Raw genomic sequence first — 27327 nt, forward strand, 5'->3', positions numbered from 1 at the left:
CTCCACGAAATCTTTTGTGTTTTTAAAAAGGTAAATAATTGGTCAGAGCTAAACTGGTCAGCGACTCCCTTGGAAATGACCTACCCATGACTAGATCGATGAGCACAATTACTTCCACGTTTCATACGTTTGACATCTCTTAACACTGAAGCCCAGGAGACGGCACCAGGAGGCCGTGGCCGCTGAGGGGACGGAGCTTGCCAACACCTCCCCGGGGCCGGGACGCCTGCACGGCCTCGTTCCCCGCAGCCCTTCCCCTGACACTGTGGCCGAGCGCCCGAGCTCCCCAGCAGAGCCAAAGGCAGTGGGGGATGGGGCTGAAGTGAGTGAATTTATGACCCTGGGCTTAAAAACATTAGCACAGTGAGTTTTTAATTAGACAAGAATTTTACCTGTGTGTGCAGTAAGGCGTGTGCGCAGGGCCAGTATAAAAGCCAAGGGGTGGGCTATGTTTGAGGCGGCATTTTCGGAGGTTGGAGCCCCGGCTGCTTCCCCTGCAGGCACCCGCAGGATTCAGACCTCTCCGGAGCACACTCTGATGCGGACCCCCACAGACACAGGAAGAAGAAGAAGAAGAAGAGGAGACACTCACGGAAGTCTGAGGACTCTGCTCCAGACGCGGGACTGCGCTCGGCCAAGGCCGCCGGCCCGCAGACCGCCGGCCGTCTGTGGGGGGCAGAGGGCCCCCCGCTCACCGACAGCCTGCCCCCAGAAGGGGCTGGGCCTCTCCGGGAGAAAACGAGACACATCCGGATGGCCAGCAGGGGTGACCGGCGTCATCTGTCGGAGTGTGGCCAGGGTAAGGAGACGCTTGGAATTACAATACAGAAACGGGCTTTGGGGAGTAGGTGACTGTCACACGGGAAGAAAACCTGCATAGTGTGAGAGGGTGATTCAGGAGGAGGCCCCCACCCTGCTTTCTGCACCCCGACCCCCTGCGCCCCACGCAGGGTTTATTTGGCACCCAGCCCCCAGCGTGCCTGAGCAGAGCTGCATGGGCCTGCGGGGCCTCTGGGGCTCAGGGCTCAGGCGTCTTGAGCACTTGCTTTATGAAGAACCGGAGTTTTTACAGTGTTTAAATACTTTAAACCGTTTTAAAAATATTCTCTCTCTCCTGAATCCTTAGACCTCTAGCACTCTGAGTATCATCTGGAGGTCACTGTTGCTGGCTTGGGCCCTCAGGGACAGCAGCTGCCGGCCCTGGCAGAGTGGTACCTTTGGGGGGCACGTCTCCCAGGGCTCTGTCCCCTCGTCATTCCTCGTGTGATCCTTTCTACTCTCCTTGCACTGAAGGCCGCCCCCTCCCTGTTCTAGTCTCTGACCCTGCAGAGTGGCACTGAATTTAGGAGGAGGTGTGACGCAGGGCAGTGGGCCAGAGCAGGGGCTGAGAGACGCCACCCGGGGCCGAGGGCCTGCCAGTTAAAACCAAATGGTTTCAACACCTGAGGTGGTTGGAAAAGCCCAGAGTGTTCAGTTTCCATGAGTGTGTTGGGGTGAAACTGCCGTGCAGCCCAGCCCAGTGCTCCGGGTCTTTGGGGGAAGAAGCCTGCCCACCCTGCCTGGACGCTGCGGTGCCCGTCTGGGACTGTCACTGCCCAGAGGCCCTGTGGTTCTCAACAGCGCCCTGGCCTCTGCTGAGCCATCAGGAGTTGGGTGTGGTCAGCCAGTGGTAGTTGAGGCGGGCGGAGAGCGCGCCTGACCCTGAGGCACAGGCGGTCCCACGGGAGGGTGAGTGCTGGGAACTCCGGCAGCACGTGGCAGCAAGAACATGGGGCTCAGGTGTGTGTGTGTGCTCTGGTTTTAAGAAATGAATGTGAACTTTCAGGTTGGTTTCCTTGCGCATGACAGCAACTGGGGGAGGGACTTGGTGAAGACCGAGTCCTGGTTCCCTCTGCCTCGTGCTGGCATGTGGCAGTGAGGGGCCCTTGTACAGGGGCCCTGTGGCGTTCTCTAGGGTCGCCAGCCCCTCCCTGTTTGCCCTGGGCTCTCTTGGAGAGCCACAGTGGAGGCCTGGGCGTACAGGGGATGGAGCCTGCCCTCAGCCGGCTCAGGGGGAAGTGTGCGTAGTGCAGACCTCACTGGTTGGCACTTGGTAGCTCCACTTTGTCTCCAGGGGCTGCAGTCAGGTTTTGCCTCATGGTGGCCCAGTGATCCTGTGTCCCCCAAGAAGGGCCAACCGCTCGGCCTTCCACGACAAGCATCCCTGTCACCTGGCTGAGGACAGACCCCGTTGTCTGACGTGTGCCCTCTGTCCTGGTGCCCTGACCGCTTACCTCCCTCCCTCCCTCCTGCTCTCAGGCTCCATTAAAGCGTGCTTGCTTTGGTCCACAAGCCAGAAGGATGCTCAGCTTGCTGGTCTCACACAGTTTCCCCAGGGGCGTGGCTGTCACTGCTGCTGCGCTCCTGGCCTGTCGTTCTCGCTCTCAGTGACACGGCAGACCTGGCTTCTGGCAGCAAAGCTTGCTGTTCCCTGCGTGGAACGGAAGGCCACGCCGCCTGGAGCTGGCGGTGCAGGGCATCACTCACTGCTCACAGAGCACAGGCCCCACACGTGCGTGAGCCCGCTGACTTGTTCCCTAACTTCTGCTTGCACCTAGGTGACTGAAGACTCGGCCTCAAAACCAGGACGTCACTAGTCATGGTAAGCTGTTCCCACTTCTGTCCCCTCGAAGCTGTAGGGGCACTGCGGGGACACGGAGCGGGTCTGGGGCGTGGGCTGTGGGGTGCGGGTGCCGGAGCCCCCAGCAAGGGCAGCCAACCCTTCTGTTCTCCAGGCTGGCACCGTGCTTACACTCTTATGAGCACACTGCCTGGGGGACGCCCATGTCCCTAGGCTGAGGCAGTCACTGTGTCCCCTGCTCACTGTGAACAGATGAGCACATGCAGCGCGTGGAGTCAGTCACTTGGAGGTGCTGGACGAGGTGGAGAGTCCAGTCTCCTCAGCCCAGACCTGCCCACGGCCTGAGAGGAGCTCCTGGGCTTCCCTCCCCCCACACGCCCCCCAGTCCCTGCACCCTGGGGGTGCCAGGCCAGCGCACCCGCAGACCAGAGGTGTCCGGCCCCACCCCCGCCTCAGAGAGAGAGGACTTTGCTTGGACGAGGTCTGGGTGTTTCCCAGCAGATCGGAACCTTCGCGGTGCTGTGCAGCTGACCGCTGGGACTCCCTTCGGGGGCTCTGAGGGCAGAAGTCACATTTTTGTGCCCTCTTGTTGAGGGGAAGTAGATAGGGAGCCATTTGCCCAAATGTGTAATTTCTTGGCAGCAGGAAGGATTAAAAAACAAATTCCAAAGTATCTTGAGAAGATTAATTTGTATTAACTAACATGCTTTATCAATGTGTTCTCCAAGGAAAGACCTAAGCCTAATTAGGGAATTAAATTCTTCCCTTGAGAGGGAATGTAAGGATTGGGAGGGATTAGCCAGAGTCCGGGTTTGGAAGGCACAGTCCGTGCCCAGCAGAGGGCGCCTCCGCCTCTTGGCCGAGCTCACCGTTGGCTGCTGCCCGTTCCCTACCCTTCCGAGGCAAAGCTGCGGTCAGGGAGAGCTGCTCCGAAGATGGGGGGGGGGAGCCTGCCAACAGGGAGCCCACAGGTAAGGGGTTGGTGTGATGGGCTCATTGGGCCCTTCGTTCCAACTTCCTGCCTCTTGTTTTTCAGATTCAACATGTTCAACAGAAGCCATCCCCAGCCCAGCTTAAATTATAAATATAGAAAATAACCTTGTTCAAATCTGCGTGGTGCTTCTTTAGTAAATACTGTACAGATTTTACCATGGACAACTTTTTTTTTAGTTTTTACCTTTTCTTAATTACCCTTATTCCAAATGGACGAACACTTTCTACAACTGCTGAGCATTGTAAAGTCCCGTGTATATAAATCACACAGAGAATAACGCCCTGGACTAGACCATCTCAAATGCTGCTTAACCCCAGACTCAGGTCGATCACTGTACCCACGCGATGCTCCTCCAAGTCAGACAGCCGGTGCCAGGCCCGCCGGGAAGCCCGAGCTGTTCCCCGAGCGACTGACAGTATGTACATTTAATTTAAAGACTTATTTAAAGCGTCATCAGCTCTCAGTCAGGCTTCTGAGAGCAGTCTGTTTTCTGTAACGTCTGATACTAGAAACTAATTTGCTTCATATTTTAGTTGTATTCAAGATTTGAAGGTGTATTTTATAGACAAGTTCTGTTTTTGAACTTTGTGGAACTATTCCAATCAACTTACCAGTTATGATGAGTATTTACATTATGAATGTATAACCCGAACATTGTTTGTAAAGCCTACAGTGCGTTTTTTATTACATAACACTTTTTTATACAGTGTCTCTTGTCTTGACTACGATACCGGAGTCTGAGTTGTCAGCTTGGTCCCTTAAAAGTTTCTAGTTACAGACACAATCATACTGTGATTTTATTTTTAATATGGATATGCTATCAAACTGTGATACACTTATAACTCACTGGTCCTGCATCAGGAGATGGGGTGGGGAGACTGTATTTGATACAGTTTGTATCTGAATAATCTGTATGGTTTATACAGTTTGTGTTGTTCAGAGATGTCTAAAGTTTGATCTTTGTTTTTTTAAAGATTAAAAAGCACTTGCCCCACTGTAAATATACAGCATGTAAAATTTATAGAGTATATAAATGGCAGCAAACTGAACACCTGTGTCTGATTTTTGACTGCTGTCTGCCCCATCTGCTTACAGACACACCCAATGGCTTCCTCCCGTCGCCTCCACTCTCTTAGAGCGCGCGCTGCAGACTCTGGCCCGGCCCGGAGGTGCAGACCGGGACACGAGCGGCCGCCGGGCCGGCAGCCCAGCGCACAGACCCAGGTCTTCAGACGGCCTCGTGGGAGCAGTGCGTTTGGTTTTATTAGTCTGCACAGTAGTGCAGTCGGATGGCCACACACCCTCCAGTTTTACTGTTTACAACGAAATAGTGATATAGGGTATTTTTTCATGCAAGTTGTGGAAGTATATACACTGAATAAACACTCCAGAAATCAACGTATATGTACATTATTTACACAGTAACTATTTACTGTAAATAGAAATGCCTTCAAAGAAAAAAATAAGAAAACGAGAGATCACTTGTGGCTTCCGGTCTACAACAGACCTAACTCTTCAGCAAAGCACATCTATGTAGACATACGCATCTTCACTTTTTAAAAACACGCCCTGCTTCACAGGAAGCAATCAGTGCTGCTGCGTCTGTAAATAGCTTGGTACCATGTTAAACTGCTCCGAAACAGTCCGTGACCTTGAAGACACCTGCTTGTCTGGGCCCAGGGTCGTCCAGCTGAGCCTCACCTGCTGCCCAAGGTGGGCGGGCTACGGTAGCCGCTGCGTCCACCAGCACCCCTCGCTGCTTCCTGCCTCTCTCAGGGGGACAGCATGTCTTTGGCCAGAATCCGGATGATAATTCAGCACTGAGCACGGAGAGGGGGAAGAGGCACAGGCACCAGGCCTGCCTGGGGGCTGGGGGGGGGGGACGCTGCCTGACTGCGAGGTTGATACTGTCACCGTGAGACCTGGGGCTCCATGAGTTCCCGGAACACTCGGACGGCGAGGTGTGTAGGTTCTAAGCACCACGGCTTTCTGCCCCGCTCCTGGAGAAGGGCCTCGAGTGAGTCTTCTTCACAGGCAGCCAGGGAAACACTGGAGTTGAGTGTTTCTGAGGTCACTCCTCCCAGCCCCACACCGAGGCCAAGCCCAGGAGACAGGAAGGCCCAGGAGACAGGAAGGCCCTGGAGCCCCAGGGGCCTCCCTGGCTGGGACAACGATCTCTCCGCTTGGGGGCCGGCCTAGGGGCTGCACTGCCGGACAGTGCTTGGTGGGTGGTCCAGGCAGCCCCCGTCTTCACGGCAGACGAGGCCAGAGCCGTGCATGTGCCAGTCGGGCATCTCAAGGATGATGTGTCTTCTCACAAACTAAACTTCCGAATCTGAGGTATCAGTACAATAGCAAATCCCGGCAGCCTGGGAATAAACTGTCAAAGCCAGTTTGACACATCCTGGAGAGTCCAGGGCTCAGACCCTCTGCAGATGAGTGTGACTTAAAGCTATGTCTGCGCCAGCGGTGCTGAGGCCCAGGGCCCCCTGCCGTCCAGTCCCAGCAAGGCCACTCATGGGGCAGCGACTCCTGCTGCTGGAGCCTCCACATAAGTGCAGAGGTCAGTCCGAGGTGTTCCTCCTTGGACTTGGACTTAGAGGTTTCAGTTCCAGGTGTGGGTGTGCAGACGGGGCAGCGAGAGGCGCTTCTGTGGAGTGAGGGGCCCACGGCCAGAAAGCCCCAGCGGGCAAGGCAGTCCTGGCGGTGGATACATAATCCCCAACAAAAAAGGCATGTGTGACGAGCCTGTCCTGAAGGGCCTGAGGCCGTCGGCCCTGTCCACCTGTGTGTCTCGGTCCAGCTGGGCATGTGCGGGAACCCGCAGACTTCCTGCGGACAGCAGCCTGAGCCCCGGGTGTGGGCCCGTACCAGCCCGCCACACTGCTGGCGTGCGCTGGGGTTTAAACTAGTACTTACAGAAGACCCCAGGGGCCACACGTCACCCCCCAGCGAGGCTCTCCTTGTGCACAGTGGGAGAGTGGATCTCCGAAAGAACAGGGTAAGAGGCTGTCTACTTACATGCCTCTCATCACACTAAGAAATCTGGTCAGTCATCAGATCGGTGATGTGAGCATCCATTTTGCCCCAAGGCTCTGAACAGCAAAGATGAGGGCCCGAGGCCAGGGCCCCGAGTTCCGCGGCCGGGGCCCCGAGTTCTGCTTTTGGGCGTTGGAACAGTCAGATGGTGGTCTCACCCGGTTCCACACAGACGTCTCTGCTGGGGTGCAGCCCCCACAGGACACCCCAAACTGTGAATGTCAGTGATTGGCCTTTCTACACAGAACCTGTGAGGCCACCCAGTCTAAGTGGAGCAGGCCCCAGGAGGGGTGAGGCGCCCCCCAGAGCAGCGGCGACCCTCTGGCGGCTGCATACATGGTGTCTACATGATTTGTTTTCAGTGCACGGTAAATACTTATGTCAGAAGTTAAATTTATAGCTGCCATTCTAAAAATACTACTATTAGAAAGTATCTCTCATTATAATTTCAAAATAGAAAAAGGCATATAAAAGCTATAACCCTATACATCTGAGGAAAACTCTGAATAGAAACGGTAGCTTCTCCTTCACTGTTCCGATGTGGAACAGCGGCCCCCCCCCAAAACACCAAACGACCCAATGAACGCACGTGGCGGTGGCGTGGGCGGGTCCGTGGGCCCGAGCCCAACCGCACCCTCGGTCTTGGCCGATCTCCCAGGCGGCTGAGTGGGGAGGCTCGGCGGGGGCAGCCACAGACAGGGCACACAAAGGCTTCGGAGAACCTGGGGGTCTCTTGAGGCCGCCAGGGCGCGAGCGGAAGCCCCGCCTCCTGGGACACCTTCTGGAAGAGGCCATCTGGGGTCCGGGGAGGCCTTGCAGTCACTCTCTGTGGTGGGGTGTGGTGGCTACTTTTTACCTGTTCAGGCCGGGAAGCTACTTTTTATTGGCGATCCTCCTTTTCCGTGTGGCCAGCATGTCATAGAAGGGGTCCCTACTGATGCTTGCTCTGGGGAAAAACAAACAAGTCGGTTAGGAGGCCCCCCCACCAGAGGACGCAGGGCCACCCTCCTGGGAGTCTGGAGATGGGCCAGTTCCTGCACACACGGCAGCACATGCCAACACATGTATCCACGCGTGCACTCTCCCCAGCTGCACGTGTCAGCCCTGACATTCATGCCTTGCTATCCACACAAGCAGCCTTCTTCCACTTCATTGCCAAGGTTGGAAGCCACAGTAAACAGGTGCCAGTGCCCAAGCCGGGCCAGGCCGCCTTGCTGCGCCTCCGGGTTTTGCAGGCCTCCGGTGAGGCACACAGGTGACTGCGTGAGCTAGCTGCTTTCTCTTTCTGTGCTTTAAATCCACACTCTTGTCAGAGTTTTAAATCATCCATAAAGAGCGAGCCCTCAAAGCCCTAGGCTCCCACCCTGTGCCCCAATCTGTGCCCTGGCCGGGGAGCTCAGTCGGTTGGAGCACCACCCCGAAATGAAAAGGCTGCAGGCTCGATCCTGCAAGAATCAACCAGTGATGCATCAATGGGGGGACCCTGAGTTTCTCTCTCCCCCCTTTCCTCTGTCTCTCAAAACCAAACAGCACCCAGGGGTGCGCACGCTGCCCCCACCACCCGCCGGCGGGCACGGCCCCCCGTGGACTCTGTAATCTCCGGGTCTTTTAAGTAATAAAGCCGCATCCCTTCAAAGTTTTCTGGTGGTTACTGCTGAAGGGTGTCTAGCGATCTTAGTAAGAATCACAAGGTCATTGTCCACAACCACACGGACAGCTGACGGCCTGGGGCAGGCACGACACCAAGGTGAAGGTCTGGGCCCCTGGGCGGACCGCCCCGCACCTGATGGACTTCATCCACTCCTCCTTCTCCTCGGGGCTGGGCGCCGAGATGCGGTACACCACGTGGTTGCCCTCCACCACCCGGCCGTCTGCCTCCGTCTTGCAGGCTTTGATGACCTGCCCTTTGTGACTCGGGTTGTAAAGCTCGAAACAGTTCTGGTGGGGACAGACAGACGGGCAGTCAGTGGGGGGAGGTTCTCACGCTGCTGCGTCCCTGCTCCCCCCAGGGCTGTGGGAAGGACCCCGCCGCCGACAGAAGAAAGGCGCCTCACCGGCTTCCGAGGGTCCTCCACCTCCCGGATGCTGAGGTTCTCCAGCGGGATGATCCCCCGGGGCTCCTTGTCCTGCGGGAGGGAGAGCGCGCGCCGGTCTCACATGAGGCACCACGAAGGTCCCCCGGACGCGGAGGGGCGCCGGGCAGCCCGCCCCGCACTCACCGTCGTGTACTCGAAGTAGTAGAGGCAGTTGTCAGTCAGGATGAACCACCGCCGCTTCCAGGTCTTCACGCGCCCGCCTGCAGGCACAAGGACCTCGTGAGCGGCCCGTGCAGGCAGGGAGCCCGGGCCCCCACCACGGGAATTGCTGCTTTCAGACAGGCCACCAGGAGCCACGCTTGCTTTTGAGTTTCCTTCCTTGTGAAGATGCTCGACTGTCTAACAGTCAACCAGGCTCTGGACGAGCTGCGTGGCCTGGGCCACTCAGACTCTAGGCCCACTCTCGAGCACTCTGCTCGCCGACACGCACCCCCCAGGCCTGCACCTCGCCTTCACGGCCACCTGGGGGCGCCCAGACGGCTAAACTGCTGTGCAAGTGCTCCTCCCGGAAAAGGCAGTCGTGATGAATGGGCTTAATTTCCCCAGGTGGAAACAGCAACTGGGGGAAGTGGGTGCCGCCCCGGCTGCCCAGGACTTAATCCTGTTACGCCAGGGCCCTGATCACATTACTGAGAGCTCTGGGCAGCCCTGGGGTCCATTGAGATCAATTACTCCTGGGCCTGGGGAGTATCAGATTGAATTCCCCTCCTAGCAGGGTCTGGGACACACATGTCACACACGCACGCAGCTCCTCTGTGTCTACCCCTCCCACCAGGGAAGAGAAGAGCGTCTTCACCCTTAGGTGTCCCATCCTGACCCTTACACAACAAACTGGCTTCAAATTCTCGCCCCTGCTTCTGATGGAGCCCAAGGCCATTGAGAGAAGAGCATCACACATGGTCGCTGACGGGACGACACGTGGGCAAAGTGACAACGGTGACACACGGTGGGGAGCTGGCCCCCCTTTCTCTGTCACACACATATGCAGGTGAGTGCCATCGGGGCTGAGGGGCACAGATGCCACCCCACATGGCCCCCAGGTCACCCTAGCACTGAGACGTGAGGGCTCCCGTCCTCTGCTGCTCGCAGAGCTCAGGTGAGCGAGGCACCCAGCTTCCGGGAGGGAGGGAGCCGCAATGGCTGGAATTTGGTGCCACGGGACAGTCCCCTGGAGACCCCTCAGAGCTGCCTCACTGAGCAGAGGTCTGTCCTCCTCTTCAGAGGCCAGGCATGCTGGGTGCTGGGGAGGGAGCCTAGGCCACCCTGTGGAGGAAGGTCCAGCTGGGTCCTCCCTTCCCCCTGTCAGACTCTCCCCCATGCCTGATCCCTGTCCAAAGGGTCTGACCACACGCCTGCCCAAGATTCCCGCCGTACCCTCCAAGGACCTCAGACCTCAAGCCCCTCCCCAGCTCACACGTTCGTGCCCTTTGCTCAAGCTGCCCCTCGGCCTGGAGCCACACGCCGTCATCCCCTCACGGTCTCTCTGACCTTGGGCTGAGCCAAACCCCTGCACGCAGCCCCACAGGGCTGCTTTCTGCACCCCAGAGACAGGGTACGGCTTCTCGGCCCCTCTAAGAGCACAGGAGCAGGGCCTGGGCACCGGCAGCCCTGATCTCCGCTGGAGCTTTGTTCGGCCATTTCCACTCTCTAGCCTCACACAGAGGAGTCCTGGGAGACCCAAAGTCCTCTGGTGACAGAGGACAGCAGCGCGCTTCTCCATGCTCCCATCACTGGATCACTGACTGGGTGGCCACTGTGAGTCCCACTCCCACCCAGGCCAGGCCCCCACTAGTCATGGTCCCCGAGTGCCAGCTGCTGGGGGAAGGCAGGTGGGCCCCGAAGGCCTCTGGGTCCCTCACACCCGAGCTCCTGGCCACTGCTCCTGAGTTCCGTGCATGTCTGGGAGGAGCCCCGTCCCTGGCCCAGTTTTCAAGGCCAAGGGAGCTGGCGGCTGCCACCATCCCATCTGAGGTGTGTCATCTGGGTGGGCCCCACAGCCCAGCCCTGTCCCGGACAACCTCAGCAGGGCGCCAGGCATCACACCCTTGGACACGCTGCCAGCAGACCCAGGTCCCGCTCATGCCGGGGTCTGGCTGGGCTGCAAGAGGCGGGCCACACACACCACTCAGAGCCGCAGCCAGGAGGCTGTCCCGCCCGCACCCCACCCCCACACAGACATGTAGACACCACACAGCACGTGTGCACACCCACACACCGTGTCCTTTGCCTGCACAGCTCAACTCTGACCCAAGTTCCCGTGTTTTTAACAACTGCTTCCTTCTCAAAATTCAGTGACGGTAAGGCATGAACTCGACAAATCCTGAAGTGGCAGCCTGACGCTGCTGTGTACCGGCAAAGCGTCCAGGCCTTCGAAAGGCCACCTGCTCTCAGACTGGACCAAGACTGAGACACAGCTCAGCAGGGTCCTTCTCGTCCTGCCCCGTCTCAGCTGCCCCGAGCCGCGCCTCTGTGTCCAGGCCGTGGGTGCTGGGGGTCAACCTGGTGCGTCTCTGACACCGGCTTGCAGGTGACTGACCATCTCCTTGGCCCGCAGAGAGGCACACGCACCAGCCGCCCGTCTCTAGTGGCCAGGCCAGTGCCAACGCTGCTGGCCTGTGGGGCAGGAGCCTCTCTGGAAACCGGGCGGGGCAGCCACGAGAGCCTGCCAGCGCTGGCGTGCCCGCTCTCCGGGCGGGGACAGCTCTCAGCAAACAGCAGGCACAGGGCTGTTGGCAGCCCCTGCTGGGGCTGTCAGTGACAGCAGCTCTCAGCTGTCACCTGGTGGGTGGGCTCGAGGACCGAATAGCACCACCATCACTAGCTTCGTGGCGTCTAACCAGAACACCAGGGCTGCGACTTCCCTCCACGGAGACGTATGCATGTGGCTATGGGAGCGTGGAAGGGGCAGACCCCAGGCCCCCGGCTATCCCCTGTGCTGAGGCCACATCCAGCCACTGCATCAGGCCCCCTGGGCCCACGCTCAGGCGCCGGAAGCTCCCAACACTGCTCTGCGCATTGGTGTCCTGGCCACTCGTCTGCTCAACTAAGGAACAGGCCGGAAGACAAGCCCTGTGGGCCCCAGACCCCACCAGCCGCCAGGGGCCTGTACCGTCACCGCCCTCGAGCGGCACTGGTCGGCACTGTGGGACTGAAGCGCCCACATGCAGGTACTGGTGTTTTGGGTGCATCCCTCCACCCAGCGCCCCAGGGCCCGGGGTCTGATGGGATCACAGAGGCTGGTGCACCCCGAAGGCCGCTCAGGCATTTGGGTGCGAAGGCTGTGCTTCCGGGTTCTTGGGCAAAGTTCTGGAACTCTCCAGACCTCGACGGGGCCTGAGAAGAGTCGGAGTGAGGCCCCAAGCCCGAAGCGCGGACCTGCATCCTGCTCCCACGCCCGCCACGCCGTGCCCACGCCAGGGACTCCTCCTCCCTGGATTAAGAACCAAACACCAGAATTCTCGTCAGCCTCGCACCTCGCCATCTGTTCTCGGAGTGTCTGGAGGATGCGGGGGTGTCACATCTCACAGGCTCTAACGTCACCGTAAGGCAGAAACCCCAACCCACCCCCTCAATCAAAAACCCTGGCGACTCCTAAGATTGCCGGGAAAACATAAAAGCCACCCGGCTTCTTCGTCAACGGTTAGAAAGCCTCTCAAATGCCCTGCGCTCTTTCCACGGTGGTGCAAGCATGCACGGCCACGGGTTAGTGTGAGGGCCGCGTGGCGGCGGGGGTGGGGCTGCTCAGGCCCGGGGAGGAGGGGCAGGCTCGGTCCCACCCAGCATCCCCATGTGCCAGGTGAGAACGGCCGCGCTCCGACCACTCTTGCCCAGCCCAGGGAGTGGCTGTCACGGTCACCCACCAGCAAGTCCAAAGCCACATGGGTCAGACGAACGGCAGCCACGAGTCAGAGCTTCATACACACGGACAGGGCGAGAGACCCAGAGGGAGATGAGCAGCCAGGGAAGGGAGGGGCCACTGGGTCTGTCCCTCCTACTGCAGACCGAGTGGGGACAGCCCGTCACAGAACAGAAAGGTGGGGGCCCCAGACGGAAGGAAAACGAGAAGGCACATGGCAACCGCTCGTGAAGCACCAGCCCCACCAAACACGGGGCAGAACACGGTTCTTAGAGACAGTGTTGTAGGACGCCGGCGCCGCTGGGCCATCACTGTCTGCCGTGGGCATGGACAGACGGCCTCCTTCGGGGGCTGCGACTCAAAGCAGCGACCGTCAAGTCTGGGGCGTGCGGCCGGCCGAGTGTGGCCTTTTCCTAATGACCTTGTTTTTAACGGTCTGCCTTTGCTCGGGGCCTTGCTAGTGGAACTTTGAGAGGGGACGCGCTGCGGGGCGCTGCGGGGCGCGCCTGGAGCTCAGTCCCGCCCACTGGTGCCGCTCACCCAGCTTCAGGAGCCAGCCCTCGCGGTCGGGGTTGAAGAACGTGTGTGTCAGGTCGTTGCCGTCGTCCTCCGGGATCTTGAATGGCTCATTCTTGATGCTCTCGTACAAGTTCTGCGAGGACAACAGCAAGCGCTTCAGCGGGGGAGGGCCCGGTCCTTCCCGGGCGGCCCACACGTGAGTGGGTGGGGACCGGAATCAGCGCCCAGCGTGGCAGGGCAGCTAGGCAAGCGACTCCCGAAAGACGGAAAGACGCGTTGAGATCAGCGCCCTGGCGCTGCCCACACCCGCATCCCGGATCAAGGCCAAGCGCAGGGACCAAAGGGGGATGCCGGAAGGGGCGGGGCCGTCGGAAGGGGCGGGGCCGCCGCTCACCCTCAGCAGCTCCTCCGGTAGGTCCCTGCCCTCGTTGATGCCCCGGTTCATGGTGACGAAGCGCTCGGCGGTGGGCTTGTCCCGCACGTTGTGGTTGTGCAGGCTGGTGTTGAGCATGATGATGGCGAAGGACAGCACGTAGCACGTGTCTGCAAGAAGCCACAGGGCAGCAGGGGGGCTCAGCCTCCGGGGAACCAAAGGGCTGGGCTGGCTCCCAGGTCGGAGGCGCCCTGTGTCCAGCAGGGCGGGCCTGGCAGGCCACAGGCAGATCCGTCCCGGCTGTGACCCGGGCGGGGCCGCGCCCATCACTGACCTGTGGATTGGAAGACCCCAGGGTTGCACAGGCAGTAGCGGGAAGCGAACGCCTCCATCATGCGGTCGATCTTCTGGGCCTCCCCCGGAAGCCGGAAGCTCCACAGGAACTGCCTGGGGAGACACGAACCCCAGCGAGTGGCCGTCAGTTTCCAGGGTCCTGGGCAGGACGCCAGGTGCACTCGGCAGGTGGGCCGTCGGTGCAGGTAACGCGAAGCGGCCTGCACTCCAGGCCACAGCTGGCTAGAGACCCTCCGATCCCACAGAACTCCTTCCGCTCGGCCAGGGGACACGGCAGGGGACACAGAGATGACAGGCAGCTGCCTGCCCTCAGCCACCCACGGACACAGCAGGAGTGAGTCAAGGCCTGTGGCTCGGGCCAGAGACCGAACAGCGGAGAGACATGGAACCTCGGCCGTGGTGACACATCCCCAGACTCGCCTGGCCAGCCCCTCTCTGTGAGGCCCAGAATCCGGCGGAGGCAACCAGAGCTGGCGCGCTGCTCAGCTCGGGCGAGCTGCCGGGCACAGGGCGCGACTCAGGCAGCGGCGGCCACACCCTGCCCGTGGGAAGAAAGCCTGCACACAGCCACCAAGTCTTCCTTAAAATGGAAGTCGACAAAGGACCTGTGACCGGCATAGGCACAGCCAGCGGCCCCGTGAGGCAGGCATGGCCCTGGGAGGCCACGCAGAGGGAGGGGCCCCAGCGTCTGCAGGGACCCGGGCGGCCCTTCAGAGTTACGGGGCGTGGGTTTCTAGCCACTTCCGCTCGGGCACCAGACCCCCGCCGCCTTCTTCCCCATGACCGAATCTCACAAGACACGCACCTTAAGGCCTGGACCAGGTTGAGATCGGCAAACTCGTGCAGTTCGACAAAAGCCTGAAGAACCTTAATGTTAAACTCGTCCCTGAAAAGAGAAGAAGCTGCCTTCCAGCCACTGCAGACGATTTCGAGCCTTTTAAGACGTTTCCTCAAGCCCGTTTGTGTTTTTCAGCCGTGTGACTGAAGTTCCAGGCTCTCCCTGCACATGGGGTTTTAGCCTTAGTGCCAAGGGGACCTGGGAGGGGACCTAAGTGACACCGTGACTGGTGGGAGTGAGGATTCGGAAGTCACCACCTGATCCCAAACACGTGCAGAACCAGAAGGCCACCCCCTCCCCGCCAGGGGCTCGGAGCCCATTCTCTCTCCAGCATCAAAACCACTGGGAAGGCCCTGGCCAGGCGGTTCAGCAGGTAGGGAGCGCCGTCCCGTGTACCGAAAGGTTTCGGGTTGATTCCCGGTAGGGGAGCTCATGGGAGGCCACCTCGATATTTCTCTCTCACATCGATATTTGTTCTCCCCTCCCCCCACTTCCTCCTCCTCTGGGATCAGTAAACATGTCCTCGGGGTCCCACAGAACAGGAATGTGGACGTCCAGAGAGGGAGCACCCCCTGGGCCGACCCAGGGTGGTGGCTCGTCCCGCCAGCTCACCGCTCGCCCAGGTAGTCCCCGATGACGGTCTTGTTGAGGCCCTCTCCTTTGTACAGGAACTGGGCCACGTCCTCCGGGGAACTCTGCAGCAGGTCGTTCTCGATGAGAAACTGGATTCCCTGGGGTGGAACGGAAGCACGGCAACACCGCTTAGGACCGGCACCGGGGACCGGCACCGGGGCTCGCGCTCCAAGGACAGAGAAATGGGCCTGCTGGCTTGGGCACGGCCGAGGCACCGCCCACCCTGCGGCGTGCCGGCCTGGCGAAGGGAGGCACAGGCATCCTCCCTGGCTATCTGACAGGTGCAAAGACAGACAAACCATTTTCAGTGGTATTAGAGATTACGAGATCACGGCAATACCCCATTTCCCAAGCTCAGGGGAAGGGCGTGTTTTGCCTCTGAGGGGACACGGCAGCCAAGGTGGGCCAGCCCAGGACCTGCTCCCAGCCCACTTCCCTCGTCGCCCTTCACTCTCAAGTCACCTTCCCAGCCTCCTGTGACACAGTTCTCGTCACTCGGACAGGCAAGCAGTCTGCAGGGAGGTCCGAGAGAGCCACTGGCTTCCTGCTACAGGGGACCTGTGAGCAGACCCCGCCCCTTGCTGCTGCAAAAGCAGCTGTGACAACCTAATGGCTATCTTAGGAAGGACAAGCCTGGACACTGCCCCCCCCTCCCCCGGGAGCCACGGGGTCTCGTGCAGCCACCTGCCCTGTGTGAGAGGCCAACAGCCCTCGGGCAGCTCCCTTCCCCCAGACTTACTGTCACCTTCGGCTGAACCTGTCTACTGATTGCTGTGCCCCCCCGAGCCACACACAGTCAAAGCCCAGCCCCCCAGGAAGGGCACCCAGGGCCCAGCAGAGACCCCACCCCCAACTGAAAGGCCTCCTGGGGCTGTCCTGGTGCAGCGGGCTGGACCGTCTCCTGAGGGGTCCTGATCACAGCGAGCACTGGCCTCTGACACAGCCCCCGAGCTGGTTTCGGAGCTCGTGAGGGACAGGAGTGGGGGGGGGGGGGGGGGAGTGGGTGCTGACCCCCACCTGCTCACATTCAGACAGAATCTTCCAGCTGAAACTGAGTGCCTGAGAGACCAACACTCCCTCACACCCCACGGCCCACCTGAAGGGTCCGTCTTCTGTTTTTTTAAATACACGGACGCCTACAGCATCCTTATTTGGCATTTCTAAAGCCGGGAACAAGCCAACAGTCAGTGACCAGGAGGACAGACAAGCACATGCTGGGACAGCCCCACGACGGAGGGAACAGACCCCCGGCGACTTCGGCAAACCCGACAGCCGAGACGCGCAGTGACAGGACCCGGTATATTTTAATTCCATTCCCCTACAGTTTCGAAGCAACACGGATCTGTGGCGGAGAGTTCATTCCCTGGGAGGCACTGCCAGAAAGGCGCACGTGTCCCGCACCCTTGGCGTGGCGGTGGCTCGGAGAGGGGCCTGCCTCCCCCTCCAGGGGTCTGCAGAATCACCGGGAAAGCTCTGTAGTCATGAGGCCCTGGCCACGCCATCAGCCTGCACTCCCCAGAACCAAACGGCTGGGGGCTGGGGGACGAGGCTTTCGTGACTTTCTCTGGATGCTCGTGATCTGCTCCAAAATTCTACGGTCCCCAAAACACTGGGGAGCTCCTGGAGAGTGTTAGGAAACCACCTCCAAGGGTTTGAGAAAGGAAAACAGGCTCGAACGAGGTAACGTCTCCTGGGCTTAAAGGTTACATTCGGACGGCAGAGGAGACCCCAAGCGAACTCCAGGTCCCTCTGCAAGAGTCCGAGGCCCTGGTCTCGGAAAAAGAAGCCACTGGGTGACACCAGCCAGGGACTGGAGGAGAACATGGGGCCACAACCAGAGGCCAGTGAGTGGCTTGAAAGGAGAAAAGGGGCATGTCTGCTTCATTTCCCAGGACCTTTGCACGGCCTCCTGTTTTGATACCATGGATAAAGAGCATGCTATCACATGGCTCTGGTGATATTTATAAAATATTAAAATCTCCTGCTTGATTATTGCTTCTGCGTGGCCCGACTCCTCCCACATCAGCTCTGTCGGTGCGCCTCGTGCCTGGTCCCCTTGCCCACTCCTGTCGGTGGTCGCCCTCGTGTGCAGATTCCCCGGAGTGCCTGCCCCCAGGGGTCCAGCCGAGGGGCAGGTGAGGCCGCCAGGCAGGCACTCAGGAGGTGCTCTCTGCAGTGGGGGTTTCTCCTGACCCTCCCCCTCCTCTGCCTCCTCAGCACTGTGGCCCAGAGGGGGTGACTTCTTTGCACGAGCTCGGTGCCCCTCCGCTTCGGCCACCTGGGGGCAGGCACACACCACTGCTCAGTGGGCTGGGCTTGGCACAGGGGGAACAGGCCAGAACGCCCTCCTCTGATGGTGCACCCAGACCCGCGCCTCTGGGTGCGCCGGCTCGTCACAGACCCCTGTGTTTTCAAAGGCACGTCTGGGAAAGCGGGGATACGAAGGGGCGGCCCTGGAGAGCCCAAGGCCTCCCTGATCTCCCCGTCTGTCCCCTCTTCCCGCATAAACCAGGTGCTGCCTCTGGGCGTCCAAGTCCCCGGAACACGCCGAACGAAGCTCCAAATGAAGGAAGAAAGGCCTTCTGGTCCAGGGACCAACCGACCAACACATTCGCTTCACCCCACTCATTAGTGGCCCTTTGCTCAATAAAAATTTAAAACCGACTCCGTGTTTTTAAGAGGCAGCAGGACCACCTTTATCAAGAGGGAGAAGGCCATGAAAACCGGTCAATCAGCACCTCGCAGGCTGGACACCAGATGCACCCCCTTACCTTTTTGGGGTCCATGTTGAACTTTTTCCTCCCCATGGCTATGTGCTTGTTCCTCTGCGAGGTTTTGCTGCGCGTGGAGACAAGGAGGGTGCTGTTACCGGATGTGGCACACGGCTTGAGGCCCACGGCCCCTGGCCAGTCCGGAAGAAGAGCACACGCTTCCAGCCGCCCCCCTTACACCCAACTGGGTGGCCACAGCCCTGGTGAGGTGACAGGGCCTCTTCCTGCATCTGGCACCTTCTCCAGGGAAAGCTAAGGGTGAGGGGCAGCCACTTGAGACACGCACAGCTCCTTGCTGCCCAGACAGAGGGGCCATGCTGCTCCCTGAGCTGAGATGAGCCAGAGGAAGCCGGGACGGGGGGCCCCAGGGCTCCACACAGCGCCCCCCCCTCCGGAAACACCCCGCTGTAGCGGGTTTACCTCTCCTCCACGGAAGTCAGGTTGTCGATCTCGGTCATCACTTCGGCGATTTCATACTTCAGTCTCTGTGGAAACGGGAGGAAGGTGCTGAGGTCAGGCGGGCGCCTTTCCCTTCCTCCTCCTGAGGCAGAGAAACCGCCTGGGGCTGCTCCCCGGGGTCTCACCTGGACACCACGGGTCTGGACAAACCTACACCTGCGGATTCAGAGGGAGTCTCCTCGTCAGCGCCGCCGTGGCGCAGGAGAAAGAAATGTTACGACTTGCCCCCCCTCGCCATGTCATCGGAGGTGGCCACAAGGCGGGTCCTTGAGTATGTTGTGTGTGAAATCGGGAAGGGACCCTCGGGGGATGTCTCGGGGGCCAGAGATAAAGAAGGTGAGGGCTCAGCACCCTCGTGGGGGCCACAAAAAGGCAGCACACGCGCCCACCTGCCTTCGCCTTCGTGGCCTCCTGCGCGTGTAGACCAGGGCAGGCGGTGAGGTGTCAGGGCCGTTAGAACAGGCGCCCCCCACTGACCAGCCTCGGGGTGGCTTCCGTCCCTTTGCAGGAGACGAAGCACTGTGGACAGAGCCCAGGAGGAGACCAGAGAGCGTGCCTGTGGCCCTCAGACACACCCGAAGCCCAGGAAGGAGCAGACCTCCCCGGCCCTCCGATGTCCAAACGGACCATTAACCTTGAACTGCAGTGTCTGGCAGAAGCAGCGCCTGCTTGAGGGGGTCGGTAGGGGCACTGTATGGGTGTCGGAATTTATAGTTTAAATGTGAGCATCTCCCCTAAAACGTCACAGGGTGTGTGCTTGAGGGTGACAGTGTTGTGTCACAGAATGGCACGCTTATGATTTTGTCATAAAATGGGGGCGTTATTTGTGCCAGGCCCCGTATATTCCAATCCGTCAACCGAGGCATCCAGTCTGGGTGTCCGATTTTTCCAAGAATGAAGGGTCACCTTGGAAGAAAACGTTCCATAATCACTCAGACACAAAGAAATTTTTATTAGAAACCCTTTTATTTTGTGTGCCAAGAAACCTCAGACTCAAACAACAGGCTCCTAGAAAGGAGTTATTGTCTGGACAAGGCTTGGTCTCGCAGCCAGGGGCCCGGGAGGCTGCATTTACTTTGGCCCAACGGCAATGGCCGCATCTCACAGAAGAGCCACATGTCCGACACCCCAAGGAGGCCTGGCGGGAAGCAGCGAGCGCGGGTCTCCTGAACGATTCTGGCAACCACTGCAGAGCCTCCGACCCCGAGAAGGGCGTCCCTCCCTTGCGTCTCCTGTGGGACCCCCGCCTGGCCCTCTGCGCTCACACAGTGGGAAGCCCAGTGCTCCCTGGCCTGTGCTGCGTCGGCAGACTGCTCAGCCCGGCGGCGGGCCCCTGGAACCCCACGGGGGTGCACTCACCAACTCCAAAGACTCCCGAGGCACCTAAACGGGGCGGCAACCTCCTAGGTGCTGGGGACACCGCTACACAAAACCGGGTCTCCCCAAACAATTTTAGGGAACACCACGCCTACAGATTGCCACTGCTGTCTAAAAATGACCATGGTGACTCTGCAGTCACGTGTCCCCTACCGCTGACCGCAGATCTGTGGCGTCCTGGAGGCCACCCAGGGCCGTACGGCCTGGCAAGCCTGGTCCCTGCTTCACCAGCCCGCTCGCTCTCTCGCTCCGTCTCTTAGGGCAGCGCAGACAGACGCACACTCGATGCCGATTTTTTTCCGTGACGTGAAGGTACTTAATTTACTCTTTGACCCCAAAGCAAAAACTGAAAGACTTTTTTTTTACCTCGATGTCATCAATAAGTTCCTTTTTCCTTCGACGGATGTCTAGAAGTTCTTCCCTCTCTTCTAAGGAGAGATCTTCAGGCACTGAAAGAAAAATACATCAAGTTGAACCACAGAACTACCGCCCTGGAGACCAACTCGGCAATGCCCAGTCGGGGGAAGACGGGCACTGGCACGCGGGCGTTCAACCCTAAGGAATCCTGGCGTGGCGGTGGTGCTGTGTGTGGCAGGAAAACAGCCTACACCCCACCAGTAAGGAAGGAGCACATTACGGTATTTATAAAACAGAATCCCACAGGATTAGGAAAAAAGGCCGAACTCAGGCTCTCAACATAGATGAGCCTCACAAATCAGAGCTGATAAGGGGCCGTGGGGGACGGCTGCCGCAGGCAGCACCTGTCTCGAGGGTGGGACACTGGGCCTGGGGCTCCAGAATGTGCCAGAAGGTGCACTTATCCCAACGGGGCGTAAATGAGAACGTGTGAAGGACCCAAACCAAATTCTGGATGGGGCAGACGGAGCTACACGCCAGAAGGATGGTGCAGAGTTTCGGTGCAGTGGTATGTGGATATTTGCAGAATTTTCTTTTAATTGACACGGTTGTACATAACAGCCTCTTACTAGTGAGTGACCTCTGCAGTATTTATCATTCCTACCAGGTCTATATTCTCTTCTCTTTGATTAGTCATTCAATGCCTAACGATGGGGCGGGGGTCTTTTCCCCCCGTTCAATCCCGACTGGTTTGGGACTTCCTCTGACCAAGAGAGCACGGCCCACGTGACGCTGTGCAAGGCCCGGAACCACCGAGCTCTGGAGAAGCCCAGGCCAGCGGCCCCGAGAACAAAGTCTGTTGTGGAAGAAACCACAGGCAGCGAGAGGCCAAGGCATCCCAGCGGCTGCAGCCCCCGAGGCCGAGGCCCCAGGCAGGTGAGGGCGGTCCTGGGAGGAAGGCAGCCACCCTGGCCCGCTGGCCAACAGAGAGGACCTTGACCGGAGCAGGCCCCGACCCGCCCGCCAATGCCCACAGCTGAGATAGCCACCTAGGGTTGCCAATACTTTGTTACTCGGTCCTCGGTAACTGATACATTGACAATGAACATAGGTGGGAAGAGGACCAAGGTTTAAAACCTGGACCTAAAGAAACAAGCAACAAAACAGAGATGGCAAGAAGCACCTTTAAAATGTAAGAATATGTAACGGCTGAAGGTGAAGCAGTAGCAAGTGAAATACCAGACAGACTAAGAGACAGCCGGTCCCATCACACTAACACAGGCACAACAGAGTAAGACAGCCACCAGATTATGATGTAATAGCCCACTAATCACACAATTAACAAGTCTGAATTTATGTAGCTAACAAAATGGTCTCAAACTATATAAAGCAAAAATCAGCAGAGGTACATGTAAAAAAAAAAAAAAGATACGGCCCTGGCTGGTGTGGCTCAGTAGACTGAGTGCCAGTACGTGAACCACAGGGTCGCTGGCTCAATGCCCAGTCAGGACACATGTCTGGGTTGCGGGCCAGGTTCCCAGTAGGGGGCACTCAAGAGGCAACCATACATTGATGTTTCTCTCCCTCTCCTCCCCTCCCCCCCTCTCTAGAAATGAATAAATTCTTTAAATAAAAAATTTAAAAAAATCAAGAATAAAAAAGATACAGGTTTGACGAATACAATCAACAAGCGTGAACTGACATAATAGGCTTCCTCCCTTTGAAGGTGCACATTCACGACATGCCTGGAATCGACTGTGACATACACAGGTCGCTGCCTCCACACCTGGGAATGTGTCTGCCACGGCCCGAGGCGCAAGGGGACGGCTGCTCCCGGGTGTGTTTGTCACAAACACGACTCAGAACCAACCATCCCGCGAGGCCCTAGGAGCTGGGTGCGGCTTCAGACCCCCACCGACACCTGCGGGTTCGATCCAGAAGGCCTCTCAGCTCCGGACCCTGAGAATCGGAGAGACCCTGGGAACCATAAAGCAGCTTTAAGACACCCCGTGTCGCCCACGCCTTTGGTGGCTCCGAGGATGAAAACACGCAGAAAAATGCCAACTTTGCAGAAGACACCCCAAAGAGTGGGGCTCTGACTGTGAAGAAGGGTGCCGCCAACCAGCTAATGTCGCTCATACTCTGCTTTTTAAATAAGGGTTACATAATAATCAACGTTGAACTGCATCGAAAGGGCTCTTTCGATCAATGTAAATAAAAATTCTAAGTGAGAAGAAATGAAGTCTGGTTTCTTTGACAGCCTTTTTCTTGCAAGTAAAAGGTAAAACAACACTCTATCTTGTCACTGATGGAGCTGGACCCAGTCAGATCGGTGCACCCAGCAGCCGCGCCACACACGTCCGGTCCCAGGGCAGCCTGGCCCACGCAAATGGTCTCCGCAAACCTTGCAGGGCCGTGGAGGTGCAATGCCACGCACAGGCTCTGCTCAGCCCCTGCAGGCGCCTGGCGGCACATAAAGCAGAGGCGATTTCCTTTAGTTACTTAGTCAGTCAATTGGCCTGACGTTGGTCTGCAAAACCGTACAGGCTCCAGATGTACCGCTCGGCAAAGCCCCCTCTGCACACAGCGTCGTGCGCCCATCGCCCAAAGCAAAGGCTCCTTCTGTCCCCAACCCCGTCCCCAGCCCTACCTTGCCCACCCCCACCTCCCCCATATCCCACCCCCATTTTCCCTCTGGTGATCACCACACTGTTGTCATCGGCAATTGTTTTCTTAATCCCTTCAGCGTGTCTTGCCCAGCCCCCCCACCCCCTCCCCAACAGGTGTCTGTTCTAGTTTCTGCGCTTCTGTCCCTATTACACGTGTTACTTCAGTTTGCTCATCAGGTTTCACATGGAAGGGAGATCGTAAGGCATTTGTCTGTCTGGCTTATTTCACTCAGCACAAAACGCTCCAGATCCACCTGTGTCGTCTCTCGAAGGCTCGTTTACAGCCGGGCTTCTGAAGACGAAGCAGGCTCTGCCCACGCGCCGCGCGGCACAGAACTGAGCGGAGTGATGCAGGGGTCCTCTCCCGGCCTCTGCAGAAAGGCTGCCTCTCCGCTGCTGCTGCTGCCGCCGGGGGAGGGTGCGGTCCCTGAGGCCTTTGGGGGAGAGCAGCACACCCTCCCGCTCCTTCTCCAGCTTCCGGGAAGTGGAAGCGTGGTGGCAGGGCTTCCTGATTCGGACTGGTGGGCCCCACCCCAGCTGGGGGCACATGTGGAACCCTGTGACCCCAGGGGTCGCCTGGGAGGACTTCCTCTAGCGACTCGACCCTGGAGACCAGGCCAGGCCCACTCCTCTCGCTCTCCAGGGCCCCGACAGGCACCCCGACTCTCTGTGCCGCACCTCCCCCCACCCCCGCCCCCCGTCCCACATGCTTGGCGTGCTTTGTGTGCCTGGACCAGAACTCTCACTGAAATGGTGTCGCAAAGACCACATTCTCTGAGCCGAGGGCAGATCAAATAAGGAAATGCCCCTTGTTTGGAAACGAAGGAGCACAGTCCTAACAAGGCACAGGTCCAGGGGGGCGCACTGTGAGCCAGAAATTGCTGAGGAGAGAGTGATGATGGAAACGCTGCACACTGACACTTACCGGCCACGGCTAAGGCAGCGACGAGAGAGTGGCAACTCCAAGTGCTTCTTTTACACTACTAAGCTGAAAATGGCAAGCTAAGCATTCCCCTTTAAAATTCTGAAAAACAGCTCTTTAAACCCAAAGGAGAACACAGAAAAGAATTCACTTTTAAAAGCCAAGAAAGGGAAGGCACTTTGGCACACGGGCTCTGTGTGTGGGCCCGCGGCGGTTCTCCGTCCGCACCCACGACGTGACAACGGGAACCCCACGGGAGCTGGTGCGTGGCCGTGCACAGCAGCACTGTTCACAGGCGACAACCCAGGTGTCCTACAGTGATAAGGGCACGATGAACCGTGCGCGCCCGTGCCGTGGGTTATCAGCCACAGAAATGAGGGACACTGGCACACGCAGCAGCTCAGATGGGTGGTCAAGGGCGCTGGGCTGGGGGTGGGGGGCCAGTCTCTAGAGGCTGCACTCTGTAGGGTTCACGGACACAGCATTTCAGAACGACAGAAACACAGAGTGCGAAGCAGAGCGGCTGCTGCCTGGGGTTAAGGAAGGCTGGGCAGTGACCAGCAGGTGTGACTCTGAGGGGCAGCAGGAGACAGACGGAGACATCTGTGGTGACAGGACAGCTCCGTATCCAGATTGCAGGGGTTGTGGATAAGATGACGTGGACAGACAGTAAGATGACACAGCCCCCCCCACACACACGTCACCGACCTGATCTGACAGTGTATCTCAGGTACGTGAGAAGTGGGTGGTGAGCAGGTGAGACCTCCCCACACTAGCTTTCTAACTCCCAGTGAATTAGCCAACACTTAGAGTTAAAAAAAAACTGACACTGCCTAAGGGGGAAACCTGGGGACTGGGCAGAAGGAAGTGGTACACTGCCCCCCATCTCCGCTGGCACAGGCCCCGAGAGCCACCCCCAGGAAAATGTGGCTCAAGAGTCAAGGTGGTCCCTCCTGCCTGGGAGCTCATCACCGTGTCTGGGGGGACGGCGCCCGTCAGAGCGCTAATGAAACACCGACCCAGCTTTCAGACATGGAGCCGTCCAGGACCATCTTGTTCCCTGAGTGACCAGCCAGGATGCCACATTCTGGAAATGGGACACCGAATGGGAAGGAGCAGGTGACACCTCACCAGGCTGCACGTGCTCCAGGTGCGCCTTCCTGGGAACTCACCTCCATTAATGACGTCTTTGCTACTGTTCAATTTGGAAGTCACCTTCAAAGTTTTAGGTGTTGGTCACGGCAGCGCCCACCATCCAGGTACCAAAAGTTGTACTTACTTCCCGCAGCCGCTCTAACAAACTCCCACAAACTCAGTGACTTGAAACATACTTATTCTCGTGCAGTTCCGGAGGTCCCAAGTCCAAGGTCGGTTCCCCGGGGCCACATTGGAGGCCTGGGGAGAATCCCTTTGCTTCCCTTTGTCACTGGGCACCCGGCCCCAGGTGAAACCGCTCCTCTGATTTCTGTCACCACCAACTGGTCCTGTCCATCCTCGGCCCTTTCTATCCTCGGCCCGTCCTGAACGTTTCCCACAAATGGGATCGCACACGTGGTCTTCAGAGACAGGCTTCTTTAACTTAGCAGGATGTTTTCTAGCACATGTCAGCATGCCCTGACTTTCTGTGGCTGAGAAATGTTCCACTGTGTGGAGAGACCACCCTCTGTCTAGTCGCCCACCACGGACACCTGGGTTGTCGCCTCCTTTTGGCGACGGTGGGCACTGCTGCCGTGAAAGTGCGCACGCCAGCTTCCTGGTGGGGTGCGTTAACTACAGCCGCTAAAGCCCTCACCCCCGCGTGTGACGCAAAGACTGTTCAAGCTTCACGCACAAGAGCCTCGTTGGTTCACACTCCGGCCCTGGCCACGCAGCCTTTACAGTCTCTGCGCAAAAAGCCAAAGCCGGAAAAGCAGCTGCAACCCCCACCGCAGAGGACACAATCCCAGTGAACAGTTCCGATTCGATCCTTCCAGAATACACACATACACAAACACACAGAGAAACAGAAATTTTAAAATTTTTTTTTACCCCTGGCCAGTGTAGCTCAGTGAATTGAGCACAGGCCTGCGAACCACACGATCGCGCTTCGATTCCCAGTCAGGGCACATGCCTGGGTTGCAGGCCAGTTCCCAGCAGGGGACTCACGAGAGGCAACCGTACATTGATAGTTCTCTCCTCTCCTTCCCTTCCCTTCTAAAGATAAATAAATAAAATCTTTAAAAAAATAAAAATAAAAAACAAAAAAAAATTTTTAATGGGGTGACGCTAATGATGGCGACCCTGATGGAACGGACAGCTTGGGGTCTGGGCTGCAGCTGGGCAGCTTGGCCAGTTTTGAGGGCCATTTTCTTCTTATAATGAGGACCTCACTCTGTCCCTTCTCTTGACCATACAAACTGGCACTTTATAAAATACCATCCTACCCTTTTAAAACAACTCTGTAGCAATACGGTAATCAATAAAACAAAACAAAAACTTCAAATATTATAGGACCAAGGCCTGTCTTATATGAAAACTAAGTTTCTTAGGTCACAATTTAACATCAATCCTTCTTAGTTTATTTTAAATCAAAACTCACTCCCGACGGGAAAGGACTGTACCCATTAATGCAACAGTTAATCTAAATAGCAAGATCTAACAGAGAAAGAATGACTAGCTTTCATACATTCACTTCAATTTTTTTAAAAATTTTATTTATTTGTAGAGAGGGGAGAAGGGTAGGAGAAAGAGAAGGAAAGAAACATCAGTGTGTGAGAGAAACATTGATCAGTCGCCTCTGTGCACCCCCAACCAGGGACCTGGCCCACAACTCAGGCATGTACCCTGACCGGGAATCGAACCAGTGACCTTTTGGTTTGCAGGACCACGCTCAATCCACTGAGCCACACCAATCAGGGCTTCCACTTAACTTCAAACACTTAAACTGTAAGCGATTTTCAAGCCCTCCATACTTAGTCAACAGAACCAAAGTGCGTCGATATTTTTCACAGGGCTGTTCTGTCATCTGTCATAGGGGTGGGCGGTCCCAATTGAAGCAGGGAGAGGCTGGCATCTGAGTACAAACAAGCCTACGCCCTTGATCTTCCACAACTTTGCTCCTTAAGCCGCACCCTCTCTTTTATCTTTTAACTTGTCTCTTCCTACCAGCTTCCTTCCATCAACGTATAAACATAAACCCATTCAGATCTCTCCCAGCCCATCCCACTGAACCCGCATTCCTCAGCCTTATCGCCGGATCTCCTGTCTCCTCGCATAAACTATTGGGGAGGTCTGCACTTGCACACTGCTTCTTAAACAAAGACAGATTATCTAAATGCCATTAATAAAAGCCTGAGTCAGGAAGTGTGCACCGAGATGCACCAAGGCTCAAGGACAGCCACATGGCGCTGGTACAAAAACAGGTGGAGAAGCAACGGAACAGAATACACAGCCTTACAACAGAACCACTCG

General features: G+C 57.8%; 2 protein-coding genes across 6 annotated transcripts in view; one reads left to right on the forward strand and one right to left on the reverse strand.

Moving 5' to 3' along the window:
- The window catches only part of USP42 (ubiquitin specific peptidase 42), a 33390-nt gene extending 28220 nt beyond the window's left edge, over positions 1–5170 (forward strand). For 2 of the 3 annotated variants that reach the window (XM_037057846.1, XM_037057847.1), the window contains exons 16-18: positions 501–799; positions 2598–2641; positions 3657–5170. In XM_037057846.1, coding sequence (XP_036913741.1) covers positions 501–799; positions 2598–2605 — 307 coding nt within the window. In that variant the 3' untranslated portion in view covers positions 2606–2641; positions 3657–5170. The remainder of the gene's footprint in view (positions 1–500; positions 800–2597; positions 2642–3656) is intronic. The other variant, XR_005068180.1, reaches the window with a different exon arrangement.
- CYTH3 (cytohesin 3) overlaps positions 1–27327 on the reverse strand; it is a 69112-nt gene that overhangs the window by 12905 nt on the left and 28880 nt on the right. The window contains exons 2-13 of one of the 3 annotated variants that reach the window (XM_037057849.1): positions 20296–20378; positions 18514–18578; positions 18094–18160; positions 15302–15420; positions 14657–14737; positions 13832–13944; positions 13519–13667; positions 13146–13257; positions 8873–8949; positions 8708–8779; positions 8437–8591; positions 4853–7599 (exon numbers count right to left, since the gene is read on the reverse strand). In XM_037057849.1, coding sequence (XP_036913744.1) covers positions 7527–7599; positions 8437–8591; positions 8708–8779; positions 8873–8949; positions 13146–13257; positions 13519–13667; positions 13832–13944; positions 14657–14737; positions 15302–15420; positions 18094–18160; positions 18514–18578; positions 20296–20378 — 1166 coding nt within the window. In that variant the 3' untranslated portion in view covers positions 4853–7526. Of the gene's footprint in view, positions 1–4852; positions 7600–8436; positions 8592–8707; positions 8780–8872; positions 8952–13144; positions 13258–13518; positions 13668–13831; positions 13945–14656; positions 14738–15301; positions 15421–18093; positions 18161–18513; positions 18579–20295; positions 20379–27327 lie in introns of those variants that run through there. The other 2 variants (XM_037057850.1, XM_037057848.1) reach the window with 2 other exon arrangements.

Source organism: Sturnira hondurensis, unplaced genomic scaffold, assembly GCF_014824575.4.
Source record: "Sturnira hondurensis isolate 20B ecotype Veracruz unplaced genomic scaffold, ASM1482457v3 Scaffold0009733, whole genome shotgun sequence".
Lineage (NCBI taxonomy): Eukaryota > Metazoa > Chordata > Mammalia > Chiroptera > Phyllostomidae > Sturnira > Sturnira hondurensis.